Source organism: Procambarus clarkii, chromosome 46, assembly GCF_040958095.1.
Source record: "Procambarus clarkii isolate CNS0578487 chromosome 46, FALCON_Pclarkii_2.0, whole genome shotgun sequence".
NCBI lineage: Eukaryota > Metazoa > Arthropoda > Malacostraca > Decapoda > Cambaridae > Procambarus > Procambarus clarkii.
Genome location: NC_091195.1, coordinates 30,198,911 through 30,216,385, shown reverse-complemented (window position 1 = coordinate 30,216,385; position 17,475 = coordinate 30,198,911). Strand labels below are relative to the sequence as shown.

General features: G+C 42.0%; 1 protein-coding gene across 1 annotated transcript in view; it reads left to right on the top strand.

The window, feature by feature from the left end:
- Positions 1-17,475, top strand: part of LOC123770547 (hyaluronan mediated motility receptor) — a 188,038-nt gene that overhangs the window by 63,141 nt on the left and 107,422 nt on the right. The window contains exons 9-10 of the mRNA XM_045762557.2: positions 345-524; positions 16,699-16,866. Coding sequence (XP_045618513.2) covers positions 345-524; positions 16,699-16,866 — 348 coding nt within the window. The remainder of the gene's footprint in view (positions 1-344; positions 525-16,698; positions 16,867-17,475) is intronic.

The window sequence follows — 17,475 nt, the reverse complement described above, 5'->3', positions numbered from 1 at the left end:
AAGAAAGAAAACCACCACCAAACCTAGGATTAGTTTATCATGTGTGTACTAAATAAGGCCTAAGGTGGCATACATTAGTCCTAGGATTGTTTATTTAGGTATAGGTTATATTTAAAGTTACTGTTCCACTTTCTTGGCTTGTAATTTGTACCATTGCAATAGAAGAAAAGCATGAACTCTCGGGGGATACAACAGTTCATAGTGTCTATTTTACCCAGAGTAGCTGTAGGTTCTGTAATGTGTGAAAGATGGGTCGAAATTGGTTAGTAGTTTTGATAAAACACTGCTGGCAGTTGATAACATGTAGATGGTAATGATGTGTTGATATCTTTTTATTTTTTCAGATTGAGAGCAGTTTTAGAGAGCGCAGCGAGGCTGAAGGCAAAGTAAGAGGCTTAGTAGCCCAGTACGAAGCTCTGATGAAAGACCAGGTCGAGGAGAGAGACAGACATCTGGAAATACTAGCCAGGAAGGATATTGAAATTGAGCTGCTCAGTGGTAGTTTAAATGAGCTTAATATAAAAGTGAGTATTTACCCTTATTAGTTTCTTCGTTCGTAACAGTAATTTTTGTACTTGCAAGTTTTGCTAGATTGTCTTACTCTTGATGCTCTTCTGTTTCATAACCCAACATAAAATTTGTTGGTTTTAATATTGTATTGAGGCTTTATTGAGATTTCATTTTCTTCTAAATGTCCCCCTTGTCTTTTGTCTTTTAAATTGATAGTGTTTCTCAAATGCTGTTAGGGTGTGCATACCAGCTGATTCAGAACGTTGCTTTATATTGTAGGATATAATTTAGACATGCAGGACAACCGAGGAAGCTATAAAATAACACTTGCCAAGTGTATAATGCAATGTACTGTTTGGGGGCTTCCAAGAGCTTATATACCAGTATGCCAAGGCAAAATCCAACATGCCAGGCATCTGTAGCCATCTCATTACTGAGAGCAGTATAGTAACTTGTATCAATATATCTTCAATGCATCATTTATATTTCAGTATATACTTAAGTATAATTCGAAAGTCATTTATCATGCACTAGTCACTAATTTGAGACTGTATTTTCTGTAAAATCTGTATTTTCACAAGTTTATATATATTCAATATTCACATTTCTATGAACACTGTCTAGTGTCCTAAGCCCATTATCTTAGAAAGCTTCCCACCGGTCTACATAATCCTAATCACTACCATCTTGGTCGCCAGCAATCAACTTGATTCAAATTACTGGCCCAATGTTAATCACTTCATGAAAGTCCAAACATAATACTCATGACATCAACTCACCAGTTCCTTCTTCACCTGGAGAAGATCATGAGCAAAAAGCTCATAGAACATCAGGAGAGAAAGAGCCTTGTAACTCGCCAATAGCATTGGTTCAGGGATAGTAAATTGTGCCTCACAGTTTAATAGAATTCTGTCAACATAATGTTAAAGCACGCAGAGCACCGAACTTGGAGGTCATGAGATAAAGGATACATATTCAGCAGTCTGTTCAGGTTTGAGCTGTACAAAAGGGAGGTGGTGGTAGAAGTATACAATACAAAGAAATTCCTGCAGCTTAAAGGTAGATGGATGTGGAAACTACTTGACTTTTTTTTTGTTTTTTATAAGTATTCTCTTGAACGCAGGCGGGCGAGATACATAATAATTTATGCGTGGAAAATATTAGAGGGGGCTGGTCCCAAACCTGCACACAGAAATAACATCGCATGAGACCAGGAGGCATGGCAGGATGTGCAGAATACTCCCGTTGAAAAGCAGAGGTGCAACAGGTAGTCTGAGAGAACTTTATCAACAGTAGAGGCCCAAGACTGTTCAACACGCTTCCAATACACATAAGGGGGCATAACTGGCTGACCCCTCAGTGTTCAAGAGAGAACTGGATAAGCACCTCCAAAGGATACCTGATCAACCAGGCTGGAGCAGTCGCGTCCAACATCCTGGTTGACAAGTCAAGCAACAAAGAGGCCTGGTCGACGACCGGGCCACTGGGATGCTAAGCCCCGGAAGCACCTCAAGGTAACCTCAAGGTCAAGTGGCTGAAATCTGAGCACTTATGTATGGTGTGCTAGAGAGTAGAGTTCTGGGGTACTAAAGAAGCTCATTCCTTCATTAATATGCGGGTCGTCGTCTTAAAGACAGACGAGACACTTGAGGTGTAGCAAATTGTCGGCTGGTAAACTACTGGCTACCTTCATCTGTGACAAATTTTCACTCAACCAGCAGATATCGGAGCCAACGAGAAATGAAAATATTTTAGATCTGGTCTTTACGAACAATGAAGACATAATCAGGGACGTCACGATATCAGATACCACATACTTGGATCACAAGCTCATTAAAGTGCAAATGACCATCAATACTCAGACCTAAAACGTTGATAAAGCAAGAGGGCTATTCAGTAAATTCAATTTTAATAATAAAAGGATAGACTGGGAGATAATAAACAGGGAACTTACAAACATTCCATGGGAAACTGTTCTAAGTATTACAAGTCCTTCAGAAGGAATAGAAAAACTGACTTCGGAAGCGTATCAAGTCTGTCTGAAACGTGTTCCTTTGGGGAAAACCAGAAAGAGATCCAACGTAGAAAGAGAACACAGACGACTCTATAAACGAAGGAAAAAAATAACGGAAATGCTTATGCAGACACGAATTTCCCGTCAAAGAAGGAATAATTTAAATAGGAAAATTGAAGAAATCGAGCGGAAATTGAAACACTGTATCAAACTGAAGAAAGGCAGTTAGGACAGAAAGCAATTCAGGAAATAAAGAAAAATCCAAAATACTTCTTCACATATGTGAAGTCAAAAGCAAAAACCACTGCCAGTATTGAACCTATTCGTACAAGTGAAGGTTCATACACGGAGGATGACAAAGAAATTAATGAAATCCTAAAAAAGCAGTATGAGGACATGTTTAGCACTCCAATAAACAACATAAAAGTGGAAGATCCAGACAATTTCTTTATGCGGGATATTCAAACCCTTGTAAATATAACTAATATCAACACGAGCACACTAGACTTCGAAAGAGAAATTGAAAACATGCCCATGCACTCGGCCCCAGGTCCAGATTCGTGGAATTCAATATTTGTAAAGAAATGCAAAGTGCCGGTAGCACAGGCACTCAGTATAGTGTGGAGAAAGAGCTTGGACACCGGGGAGATACCAGATGCACTTAAAGTGGCAGACATAGCCCCTCTACACAAGGAAGGGAGCAAAGCATTGGCAAAGAATTATAGACCAGTTGCACTAACATTGCACATAATAAAAGTATTTGAGGGAGTGATTAGGAGTCAGGTCACCAATTTAATGGAGACCAATGACCTTCACAACCCAGGCCGACATGGATTTCGAGCGGGAAGATCGTGCCTCTCACAGCTACTTGATCACTATGACAAAGTCACTGAGGCATTAGAAGAAAAATAGAATGCTGAGGTACCTCGGAATGCGAGTGTCCCTGTATGCGAGTTTTTCGGAAGACGAGCAGGATTTACTCCAAAAATATGTCTCGGAAGGCGAGGGTTACCTCGGGACGCGAGTTTGTTGATACGTGTACAGGCCGACTGGCGCGTGGTGGCATGGCGATCGCGCCTCAGTTTACCAGTGTCTCGTGTCCAGTGACTATCCCACCTGAATTCTTCACAAGGATTTACAGTTTTTTATTGTTTTTTTGGCCATTTGAGCATAAAAGTTGTCATTATATATCTTGCCATGGGTCTCAAGAAAGCCAGTGATAAGATTCAACCTAAGAAAATAGCTGTGAGTAGAGGCAGTAGAGGATGTCCCTTCTTGATTAAGAAAATGTGTGAAGTATGGGAAGAACTGCAAAGTTTTGTTGAAAAAACTCAGCCAGATAAAGCTGTAGCAGGCCGTTGCATTGACCTTTTAAATGATAATGTGATGTCTTACTACAGACAAGTGTTAAAATGTAGGGAAAAACAAGTGTCATTAGACAAATTCTTAGTAAAACAAGCAAGTCCTAGTGGTATGCAGGCAAAATGTGCCAGTGTGCGCATACCAGTGAAGTCCTCACTGCCTGATGTGATAATGGAAGGGGACTCCCCTTCCAAACAGTAACTCCTCTCTTCCTCCCACCTCCTCACCATCTTCCATACGCCTACAGCAATCAACAGCAAGGTAAGTAATAACTTGAACATAGTTTTGTAGGTTTATTTAGATGAATTAGGTATAAAAATTTAGTTTGATGTGGGGTTTTTGGGGTAGTCAGGAACGGATTAATTCATTTCCCTTTATTTCTTATGGGAAAATTAGCTTCGGAATGCGAGTTTTCGGAATGCGAGGCGTCTCCAGGAACCAATTAAACTCTTAAACCGAGGTATGCCTGTACATGGACTTCGCAAAGGCTTTCGATAAATGTGACCATGGCGTGATAGCACACAAAATGAAGTCAATGGGAATAATCGGTAAAGTAGGACACTGGATACTCAGCTCTCTCTTACCTATTTATTGCCTGTCCCTACCTGTCCTCATCACAATCGACTTGAGAATGGTCCAGGACGGACCGAAACATCGTCGTCCCTTCAACTTCTAGTGTGTGGTCTGGTCAACATACTTCAGCCACGTTATTGTAACTCATCGCCTGCACTGGATACTCAGTTTTCTGTCAAACAGGACTCGACGAGTAACGGTCAAAAATATATAAAATATATATTTTTATATATTTCTATAAATATAAAATCTAGTCCAAATGCAGTTAAAAGCTCTGTACCTCAGGGTACAGTCCTTGCACCACTGCTTTTCCTTATTCTCATATCAGATATAGACAAAAATACAAGTCGGCTTCGTATCATCCTTTGCAGATGACACAAAAATCTGTATGAAAATTACCTCGGCTGAAGACATTGAAAAACTTCAAGCTGATATTAATAAAATTTTCGACTGGGCATTAGAAAATAACATGTTGTTTAACAGTGATAAATTCCTGGTACTCGGGTACGGTAAAAATGAGGACATTAAACATAATACAGGGTACGAAACACAATCAAATGTGCCCATAGTAGGAAAACAACATGTGAAGGATTTGGGAATAATGATGTCTGACAACCTAACGTTTAGGGAGCATAACCAAGCAAATATTGCGTCAGCCAGAAAAATGATAGGATGGATTATGAGAACTTTCAAATCCAGGGATCCCATCACAATGGTTGTACTCTTCAAGTCACTTGTGTTGTCCCATCTTGAGCATTGCTCAGTACTCACTTCTCCCTTCAGAGCAGGAGAGATTGCTGAAATAGAGGGAATACAGAGAACATATACGGCACGCATAGACTCGATAAAGCACCTAAATTATTGGGATCGTCTCAATGCCCTCCAAATGTACTCACTAGAAAGAAGACGAGAGAGATGTCAAATAATATACACCTGGAAGATACTGGAGGGCCAAGTACCAAATCTACACAGTAAAATAACAACGTACTGGATTGAACGATATGGAAGAAAATGCAGGATAGAACCAGTGAAGAGCAGGAGTGCCATAGGCACAATCAGAGAACACTGTATAAACATCAGAGGTCCACGGTTGTTCAACACCCTCCCAGCGAGCATAAAAAATATTGCTGGAACAACCGTGGACATCAAGAGGAAACTAGATTTATTCCTCCAAGGAGTGCCAGACCAAGTGGGCTGTGGTGGGTATGTGGGCCTGCGGGCCGCTGCAAGCAACAGCCTGGTGGACCAAACTCTCACAAGTCGAGCCTGACCTCGGGCCGGGCTTGGGGAGTAGAAGAACTCCTAGAACCCCATCAACCAGGTATCATCCTTGTAGGTGTAGCAGAAAGGCAGATCCCTAACCACTTGGTCAGTGAAGCACTGGAACATCTGGGCAATTTTGTGCTACGCAAAGGGCATGCAGATGATTATTCAAGCTGAAGGATGTGGCAATTGCACTTGTGGATGTTTGCTGGTTCCACTGAAATCTGGGGAAATGCCCAAACCAGATCAGTCTTCAAGATGATGGTGCAACTGTTCAACTTGTGGGAGAAGTCCAGGTAACGTGACATGGATTAGCGAATGAGTAGTGAGCAGCAGTGAAATGCCCGATTGTTTGCGGTTACCATTGTTTAAGTCACTTGCTCATAGGCTGCCGTTGCGCTGAGCAAATATACTTAAAACTCAATAGTTTTTATCATCTTTTTGTCACTGGCACCTGTACTTAAGCTCGAACCAACAGATTTGACCAGCAAGAAGATTCTACGTGTTATGAGGAGAGCTAGTGATCCTTGTTCGTGACCCGGCTACAGCTAGTGTCTCTGAAGACTTGATACGAATTAGTTGACCATGAGAAGAGAACTGCCCATCCCCCCATTGTTGTGCCTACTGAAGGGCAAGTGGGAAGAACGTACAGAGGCTAGCCGTGCAGTCAAAAAGGAGGAAAGTGATGCAAGAAATGGGGGACTGGACGAGTCATGTTCTTGGTTCATGCATCTAGAGGGGGTGGTCTGCCTAAGTACTCACCTAGTTGTGCTTGTGGGGGATAAGCTCTGGCTCTTTGGTCAGAAGTGGACAGAAACAAGTGCATATATTGTTTGCGAGTGAAATGTGCCAGCTGTTAGTAGTTGCCACTCAAGAGACAATTACTAATCAGCTTGTATGCACACAGGAATGTGTAATGCACAGGAGAGGTTATAAATGGTATGCGTGGTAGTAGCTTTGCAAGAATGTGAAAATACTAGTACAGTATTATGTAATCTCACAAACCCATTGTACCTTGTAAATAAGTAAATAATCAATCACTTAAGAAATCTACATAGGGACACCCTGGAGTGCTAGGCTACTGTATATTGTGTAAGAGTTGGTGACCAATATGGTTGGCTCGGGTCTAGCAAACTCGATCGTCTCCGAGCCATCAAATTTATTTACAAATTCAGGTCAGTTTATTGTTGCCAGGGTGGGTGATGGATTTTTACCTCCCACCTGCATGACTGGCATTAATTTAATGCCAGTCATGAAGGTTTTTCTTTGGCATTGCAGAGGTTAAAAGATACCCAGGTTGGGAAATAATTTTGTAAATGTGTTAATAGTAGCTATTCTAGTGCTTGAAAATACAGAAGTAATTATTTATTAAATATAAATCCTCAACATGACTCATTTCCAGGAATTGGAGTTATGGAGGTGTACTCCCAAACACATGGTCTAACCCACTAGGCACGATATGCTAAAAAGTAATGGAACCTGGGGTTGAAGTGAATCGTCTAGGGGTCGTGAGGGCTTCATGCATTATCCACATATTCTGGCTGTGATTTAGGGTGTGCACTTGGCAATACAAACTGTGCAGGTTGGAATCCACCTCCTGGCTCCTACTGATTTTCTCACTGATAATACTGTACAGCTGTTGTTAATAATCTTGAGTTGGCATTATTCAGTCTATTGCTGTGTTGATATTAATTATTACTAGAAAGTGTTTGAGCATATGATTATACACATTCACATAAGTGCATAATGAGACAAAAAGTTAACCTACTGTTTGAGGCTAAAAAAACCCACAGCCTTTTATTCATTATTTTGATTCTCAAGTAATAGCCTAATGAAAGTGATTCACTTGAGGAGTATTGTATTTCATTATTGTTGGTAATTATTCATTTACCTGTTCTTATGTGAGTAAAAGTTTTGAAAATGCGTGTATCGACTGAATGTCCTCCGTTAACCATACTGGTAGTGCCGAGATAAAGTGATGTTTCTCCATCCTGCTATATTATGGTGTAAAGGGAAACATTTTGTGTTGACAATACCATAACTATTGGGAAGGATTTGATAGGTCACTACCAGGGTGTACACACACTACACAGGTCGGGCGATGGTAGAACCCACTTGATGATGTCCGGGATTTGATAGTTCCAATAGCCTGCTTCATTGTTTCCAATGCTATAGAAATTCCAGGACAATGAGTCACGTATTCAGCTTATAATTAATGCTGCAGTAAGTTTTTTTTCTGATTGAGATTGTGAAGTGCTGCTAAATCATGCCTTATTAAATTGTATTTTCTCCCGTGTTCATCTGCCATATAAAGGGGGTGAGGAAAAAGAGTAGCCATATCCTCAACTTTATGGGGAGGGGAGTGGTGGTGTTGCATCTGCCTGCTGCTCGGAGGGTGGGAGATGAGAGGAGTGTTGCCCCCTACCTGCTGCTTGGGGGGGGGGGGGGGGGGGCATTGCTCCTTCCTACTGCTTGAGGGTGGGGGGGGGGGGTTAGAGGATTTGATTTGATTGTTGCCGCCGAAGGCGGCTAGTTTATTGTGCACCCCATACTCATCCTGTGAGCGGTAGCGCAAAAGCATTAAAGAGGGCACAAAAGGTCTTTATCAGACCTCATCTTAGATTATTACATAAACAATTTCTTCAATCCTTCACACCTTATAGATTCAATGTCAGCTAGTTACAGAGAAAGTGCTATTACAAGAGCTACATATTTACAGTAAGTCATCATACATTATTGGTAGGTCTTATCGCTAATACATAATAGTTTGGCCAATGGGGATATTACAGAGTCATAGGGGAGCTTCTGATTATTATTAGTCCTCACAATACACTACAGTACTTGTTTCTGAATCTCATATGTCATTCATCTACTGGAAGCAAAATGTGGGTACAGTGCAAGGATTTCAGGTAATTTATCCATGGTAATAAGATAGGTTGCCATATCATACAGAGTGAGCTTAGATTTATCTCTAAAAGGCTCAATTTTACTACAATCCAAGATATAGTGTTCGAGTGTGTGTCCCTGCCTATGTCCACACACTTTACACTTTACTTCATCTAGATCCCTATACAAGCCGAACTGCCAGAGATACCTGTAGCCAAGTCTTATACGAGCTGTGACAACATCTGTTAGTCTACTGAATTTGTTACTTGCCCCATACACATGTTTTACTTCACACATTTCATTGTGATGAACAATGGACCTGCTAGTTCCAGTTTGCACTGTTCTACTTATTTCAAATCCATCCAGGAGTCCTCGTCTAATAACACTTTTAAGGGACCTATTTGATAACTCAAGATTCCGTTCAATACTGTCTTTATTTACTGCAGCCTTAGCAAGAGCATCAACTTTGTCATGTTCCTGCATGCCAATGTGAGAAGGAATCCACAACATTTTTATATTTACCCTCTTGCTAAGTATTCTTATATATCTACGTCTAGCTTCCAAGACAAGCACGTTATTACTTGATTGCAAACTGTTTATTGCTCGTAGTGAGGAAAGGGAGTCAGAAATAATTAACACTTTGGTGCACCCCGCTCGCCACCCCTCAACTGTGCGATATGGGACCCAGGGTGTCACGGGAGTGCGCGTAAATTCTGAAAAGTGTATACTCTCCAACTTTGTCACCTTAATTCTCATCCTACGAGAATTAATTTGGTATCGTTGTGTTCGCAATAGAATTCTCTACAGCACTAAATGCATATAAACTCCAAAAGCCCGGCTAATTACCCGCAGCAAACAGAAAGTGCGAACGAGTTACCCAGGAGCGCGCAAACTCGATAAAATGTTTTCACTATTTTCACTCTGGTCACCTCAATTTTTATCCTAAGTCTTTCATTTTGGTCTCAATGGGTTCGCAATAGAATTCTCTAGAGGAACATTAGCATATAAAATAAAAAACCTGGTCACGCTCCAACCGCCGACGAGTTGAAGACGGGCCACGCGTTAGCAGCGAGTGAGTGCTCAGCCGCCTTCCAGCTACACTCCCAATTCCCGTCCTTTTCAAGCCTTTCTTTCGCAATTTTCCTTCTGGAAGGGCCTTGTTCATGATCACTATCCATCGTGGAGTAAGCGTAGATAGTTTCTAAAGCCGCAGTAAGAAATATAGCCACGGAAAATAGCCAAAATGTTCACACGTTTGAGATGTGAGGGGAGGCGACATTGGTCACAACAGTGGAGCGAAAACAATGGGCCCACGGCATGTGCCAAGCTGCCCGAGGGCCACGAGGCTCAACAAAGAAAATGGGAAGACATCGGCGCGCATTTTAAAACCAGTCCCCAAAAAATCGGATAAAAACCTGATTTTTGGCGATTATTTAAAGTGGTTGACGCAATGCTGCGTCATCCCCGGAATTACCGCCAGTAAACGGATGACGCAATGCTGCGTCATGCCCGGGCAAAAGTGTTAAGCTGTCTACTTCAGTGTTGTCAATAATTTCGAGTGCTACCAGTATCGCTACCAACTCGGCTTGCATTGTGGACGCCCAGTTACTAATGCGGATATTTCTTTGAATTGTGCTGCCATCGGGCTGATGAGCAATAACAGCACTTCCTGCCCTCCCTGTATTGAGTGATCCGTCAGTGTATATGGTCTGTGCCATGTTGTTTTCAGTTTGTATATTGTGAATGTGTTCTATGGTGCTTAATTTAGCAGCAAGCTGAGCATGAGGGTTGCTTGTGATTAGTTTCTTGGTGGGGTATGTAGGGGTCAGGATGTCAAAAGGTACTATCTGCCAGGGGGGAAGGAAGTGCTGAACTCTTTCATCTGTATATACATCGTGCAGTCCCATCATTTTAATATGAGTGGCAGTTCTTTGAATCCATTTAGACTCGCTAGTTCCATTTCGTATGTGTTCTAACAGTGCAACTGACACAATGTTTTTTGTTTTCACGCAGCAGCTTTAGTCCCATCATAAGATTAATTTCAAATATTCTATCTCTAATGCTAAGTATATTTAATTCTTTCCGCATGTTGAGAACTTTGGTAGTTATAGGACAGCCAAGTATAATTCTGAGTGCTTCATTTTGCATTTTTTCCAGTCTATCAATACTTTTGCCATTCTGCAGGACCAAAGCTGGTGCATGATAGTCTATCAGAGACCTTATATACGCTAAATACATCATTCTTGCTATTCTAATATTAACACCATATTTCGGGCTGTACCCCACTACAGTTCTGAGAGCCTTGAGTCTGTCTCTACATTGTTGATGTAACTTATTGACTGCAGTTGAGGTACAAGGGACAGAGACACCAAGGTATTTGAAAGAAGAGACATAGTCTATTGGTATGTTGTCTATCTTAAGTTTTCGTGGTCCACTTTTGCGGTTGCCAATTTGTCTGTTAAATACCTTAGTTTTAGCAGCGTTGATTACAGGACCAAGGCTCTCACAAGCTGTATGTATACAATTTAAGACTGTTTGCATTTCGCGGTGGGTTTTAGTATGCACAAGGATGTCATCTGCATAGCTGATAGTGATGTTTGCCGGACTAGTTGGGATTGATTTTAGTAAAGCATTAATTAGAACATTAAACAAGGTAGGACTAAGTACTCCTCCTTGTGGGGTGCTGTTACGACCCTGGGTTCTCCAGTGGAAACCAGAGGTCAAAATTGAGCTATTAAACTTTCTGGTAGTACAGTTGGGCATCTAGAATGTCAATTGTTTGTATCTTCCCTGCCAGACGTAAGACTATTATTGTTTCTCAAAGAGCATTTAAAGACTGAGCTGGGGGTTGATTATTAAATAATAACATAGGCACCAACTTTGTTTACTAATACTTTCTAATCATTCATAAAGTAACAATACGTTTCATAGGGGAAGATCTTTAATGTGCTTAGCTGCACGATCAATTAGGCTCCTCCCGGCACCACGACATGAGGGAGGCAGCTGGTGGCTAGCTCGGTCTTCTCTTGGCTGGTGGCGTGAGGTTAAGACCTACTCTGTGGCTGTATCCCTACTCTCCTTCCTTCTCCTCTTACTTATTTCCCTTACCTGAAGTTCCTGTACCCTTAAGTTAAGTATTATATGGTGTAAGTGTGCCTACTCTGGTAGTAACGATTGGGGAGACCTGGGGATAGTATTTTGCCAGTGTTTGGGTACCCCTAAGTGTTGTGTTTTGTATTAGGGTCCCACGTGGTTTCACTACCCTAAGCTGCATCCAGCTTCAGTGCTTATCCAGTAGTACTTTACCCTAGCTTGTTATTAGTGTAAACCTTGTATCCTGCCTACGTGGACCAAGGCTTTTAACGTAAGATAGTGTGGTAAAGTTATTATTATTATTGTTATTGGTGTGAGTGTATATGGGGGGTTGTTAACGGGTTAATAAATAAGTACATGAATTACAGAGTATCTCTTCTTCCAAGGTGGGAGCGCAGTGATCAACCCTTAGACGAACATATTTGGTCTTGTAGCAAGTTATTACTACTGTGGATAGTTTATTTTGGGGGCCGGGCCTTTTAGCTCTCCCATATTTGATACTCCTGTCTTCTAACTACCTATACCCCTTAATAGTACCAGTACCCCATAGAAGCCCCACTCATATCATTTGTAACAGGTGCCTAGTTGCATTACTTTAGTTTCACTCTTGTAGCCTTGGAACAGTGCAGAGGACCTCCGGTTGGTAAGATAGCCTTGTATCCATTGTAATAAATGTCCCCCTATATCCATTCTCGCTAATTCATACATAATCACTTCCCTATTAGCAATATCAAAGGCATTTTTTAAATCAAGAAATGTTGTGTACTTGTGCCTTTTATCTCCATGAACAGTAAGAAAGGTTGTGATACAGTTGTGTACACTTTTACCATGTGTGAAACCATTGATGTCAGGTGACATGTGCTCTTTAACTCTATACAGTAATCTATTAAGCACCATTCTCTCAAAGGTTTTGCACATGCAACTGGTCAGTGAGATGGGACGGAAAGCATCAGGTTGGCCAGGCTTTGGTACAGGTACCGTAAGACTGGTGGTCCATGATACAGGCAACTGCCCAGTGACATAGCTAGCATTAAACAATTCTAATAATGGGTTACCGGGTACACGATGTAGGAGTCCTAGAATATCATAGGTGATACTGTCCTCACCAGGAGCAGTGCTACTGCCCCTGGAGAGGGCTGCATCCAATTCATAATCTGTATATGGAACATCACATTCATCATGTTGCTTGCTCAACATGAAATTTATGAGAGAATTTCTGTCTGTGGACCTCTCCTGCAATTTCTCCCTAGTGCTAACTGGTAACATTCCAAAGCTGGAAACCTGAGCCCATTTTGCAATTAACTGATTGGCTTTCTGTAGCGGGTTTGGGTGTGAAACTTGTCTACTATTTTTACCAATAATTTTGTTTATGCCTTTCCAGGCTTTGCCCAGGGGAGTATGCAGGTTAAGTCCACTAACAAAACCCTCCCATTCATTTTGTCTCAGTTCAGTCATTCTCTCCCTTGCCGCTGCAAGCGCGGCCTGAAACAGTTTTAACATTTGAGGAGTTCTAAGGCTCTTATATGCTTTACCTGTCTGTCTAGCAATTGATTTATGCTCATTCAGTTTAGCATCATCATAGTATTGGTTGTGTCTGACCTGTTTACCAGTACTTCTTTTTGTTTGGCGTGACTCACTATTTTTGATGGCTTCATAGGTATTATTTATGAGGTCATCATAAAACTGTTGTACATTCTCAGGCTCATAATTGTTATACCAATGTGCTATGCTGTCTATAAAGAATTTTTCTTGCTCTTTCCTTATTGTTAGCCTGCGTCTACTCAGCTTAGTGCCAGGTAGGTCAACATTAGCCACGTGTATGTTAGCTGTTATGGCTAAATGGTCAGACATTAAGTCATCCATAATATCAGTCTCATGAGTTGTGTATGACAGGTTAAAGCCAATGCACCTATCTAGGACTCCTCCATATATTTGCGTTGGTTGATTCTTACTGATAATTTGATCATCATCATATGCATCGAGAAGTGCCCACAATCTTCTCCCGTTGGTGTTTGTGAGTTGATCTCCTAATTGTTTGTGTTTGGCATTTAAATCCCCAATTAATATTGTAGAATCAGTATGTGCAAAACTAGGTAGGTCAGTATACTGGAGGAGGCCAGTAGGTGCATAGGCATTCAAAACATTAAGTGTAGAGTTACCAACGTGTACCCGGTTACCATGATATTCAAACCCTCTCGTTGTTGGGCGGGAAGTGGCTCATGTGGCAGGGATTTTTTAACATACATAAGACACATATTTTTTGATCTGGGATTATAACACTGATTACTAGGCAAATTCTGCGGGGTTTTACCTGCGGGAGTTAGGGTTTCCTGGTGGCAGACAATATCTATGTCTTCAGTCATAACCTTATGATGGAGGTCTGAATGCCATTTTCTAAGAGAAGCAATATTCCAACTGAGTATCTTGATGACACTGTACTTGTTTTTATGAGATTCAGAGGCTGCCATTGTTCTTTTGTACTTTATCAGTCTGCAGTTTCAGGAAAGCAAGTATGTCTACATACCGGTTGTAGTGCTTTATTACAGCTTCTTTTTCCTCTTCAGTCAGCACATCACCTGTCACCATTTCTTTAAATGTGTCACGGCGGAACCATCTGGGATGTGGCGTGCGCGGCCCGAGGCGGGCATCCACGTCCAGTTGAGCATCGTCATTATCACTACAAGCGACACTGGTTTCACTTTGTTCTTTATCACAATCACTTTCATCATTTCCACTACTATATTCCTTCAAACAGAGTTTATTAGACTCGGTATCAACATCTTGATCGTCATCACCATTAAAGTTCTCACCCTCAGTGTCACTACGTTCATCATCAGGATCAGTTGCGCCATAATACTCATCGACAGCACTATCCGTTTCTACGTGGAATAGTTTACCTCTGTTCATAGTGCACTGTGTTGATGAGGCTGGTGTGTGGGGAGCCGTGGTGGGAGAGCCCAGCTGGTGTGAGGGCTGGGACACCCCTGCTGGGGTCTGCCCCGGGGTGCTGGCCGCATGGGAGCACATGGTGGTACCCCAGGTCGGTGTGGCCTGCACTCAGTTAATACTCTCACAGTTTCCTGAAGAGTGGTTATCATTGTCTTTTGGTGCATGATTTCCTTATTTTGTTCGGTTATCTGCTTGGTCAGGTTTTCCACAATTTTGTTTTGTTTTTCTACTGTATGCATAAGCTCACTAATTTTCTGTGCCTGATCCAGGCCCCCCGACCAACATGAATTGGTAGGGCCTACAACTGTGTCACTCGAGCTACTAGCCGTGGCGTTGGAGTGGTTGGGTAAGGGAGGGGAGTGTGACGGAGTGACCGGTGGGGGCACAGCAGATGAGCCAGGGTGGTTACTGGCACCCCCAGCTGTTGTACCCCTGGCAGCACTCTCGGCGGGAGTGAGGCACAGTCCTCATGCCAGGCGGGAACTCCCTCCATGTGAAAGTTTGCACACCTCAGTTTTAGTGCACCACCCTTTTTAGCATCACACACAGACGTTGCATGCTTTCCGGCACAGTGGCCACACCGCTCATCATTCCAACAGTTCCTTGCAACATGATTCCACCGTTGGCACTTGTAACACCTGCGCCTGGGAGGGTTGTAAATCTTCATTGTTAGTTGCCAATAAGCACTTGGAACAGTAAATCTTTCCGGCGGAGTCTCTTTGCTGGTCCAGTTGGCGAGAATAGTCTCTCTGCCCTTTGTTCTTTTCGCATTGAAAATATATTCATGCTGCTCTACCAGTGTGTGATCCTGGTAGAGGTCCAGACCAAAAATGATGACGGGTGTCCTGTGGGTATGAGCAGGCGGTGGTGGTTTCCTCATTGTTATACCAGCAAGCTCTTGAGTACAGAAATATTGTACCCTCTCATCAGTAATGTTCATACGAACATGGCTTGCATGTCTATTCGCCAACCAATACCCACCACCAGGGTGTTTTTTGGCTGCCTCAGCCAACCATGCATATTTTGTTGCAGTTTCCGTGCCCGGGGGAAACTGCAGGTTGGTTCTTTTCTTCTCATGGTTACGATTTATGATATTTTTGACTCCATGTGTCTTCCTCCGGGACGATACAGTTGTCCAAGGAGTTTCGTCACTATCAGGCTCCTCCTGTCCAGCATTTGAGTCCACTGTGAAAGATACCATGCTCGTATCTTCCTCGTGTAGACCACTTGATGTACTAGCACTCTGGTGTGAGGCCACTGAGGCAGCACCTGCCTTAGAGGCAGCAGTCGCCATGCCTCGAGTGTCGCCTGGGTAGGTTCACAGCTGCACACAGCACGAATCACAGTTACACATCAACCACACAGCAAAGGGACTCCAATCATATCGCAGGATCAGTAGGAAAGATTCACACACTTTTTATGCATGCAGAAGCACTGCTAAGAGGCGGGGCACGAGGAGTTAGGCCTCTCTGCTCCACATAAGCGCGCTTGTTTTCAAGGTCACTCAGTCCGAGCTAAGATTCTTGCCAAATGTATCATTTTGTCACATGTGTGGCTTCTTTGTGTGCACAAACACCTTCTCCATACAGTGTAATAAAACTAACCACTGAAAAATTATATATAACACTAACCGTACCGTAGTATTAATATCAGGTAGAGAGGTGTGAATAAGCTGCAGATACACTTGGCAACACTGTGGTGTGTACCTGGCAGCAAGCGTGCCACCTATGGTACCTGCCCGGTGATTTCCAAAGTCACCAGTGCCAGGCTATATAAACATATTCATCAGAGACTGATAAGTGTGTAAGAGTGGGGTTAGAGGAGAGAGCATTGCTCCTGCCTGCTGCTGGGGTGGGGGTGGGAAGAGCGTTGCCCCTGCCTGTTGCTTGAGGGTGAAGAGCGTTGCCTCTGCCTGCTGCTGGAGGGGGCAGATTTGGTAATGTTAAAAAGTAAGCCATAAATATTTGAACATTCAATTAGTGGTGTAAATAGAGTAAGAGCTAGATTGATTTATCATTGATCTCGTATCCTCTCTCATTAATTCACAGATCACAGAATACGAGAAGACGCTCTCGACTCTTCAGGATGAAGCAAGTCAACATCGTAATAAGATCTCCCTTCTCGAGTCGACTGTGTGTGATTTCAATACAAGTGCCAAAGAGAAGGAAGTTATGGAGTCAATGTTGGAGGAAGAACTGAATCGTCGAACTGAAGAGGTAAGGTTTAAGGGTTTGTAGTGTCGTTAAATTAATTTGCCTTCAAATTTGAGGTAAAATTATTCTTGCTTGTAGGGATTTAAGGATTTTACCATGTATATTTTGGTGAAAATTTGTAATGGCTAAATTTTTAAAATGTTTTTCTTTAGATTAGTTAAAATTCATACTATTGAATATTGGCAGGTGTGTTTCTCCTTCGAAACTACAAAAATGCTAAGTAAAAAATATTTACTACTAAATGTTAGGACAGTACAGTACTTTATTTAAAAAATAAAATTAACTTCAATTATGTATTTCCTTTCATTTTTTAATATTAAGGTGATTTTTGTTTTTTTGTAATTAGTATTTCATATTACTGTACTTAGATAATTACTGTTTTAAATCAATAGAATATAAATATGCTTAGTTTTTCTGGGGGGAGCCCCTTCGGCTCCACGGAGCTATCCAGGCTGATAGGGATGTATTAGACTTTGGCATCAGTCAATGTGAATGGAGTTTTCAGTCTACAGGGGACCACAAGCCAGAACCTGGCCTGTAGAAACCCGTGTGTGGTTGGAAGCATTCTATGTCTGCCATCGACCAGGTCAGGCACCCAGAAAGGTAAGCGCC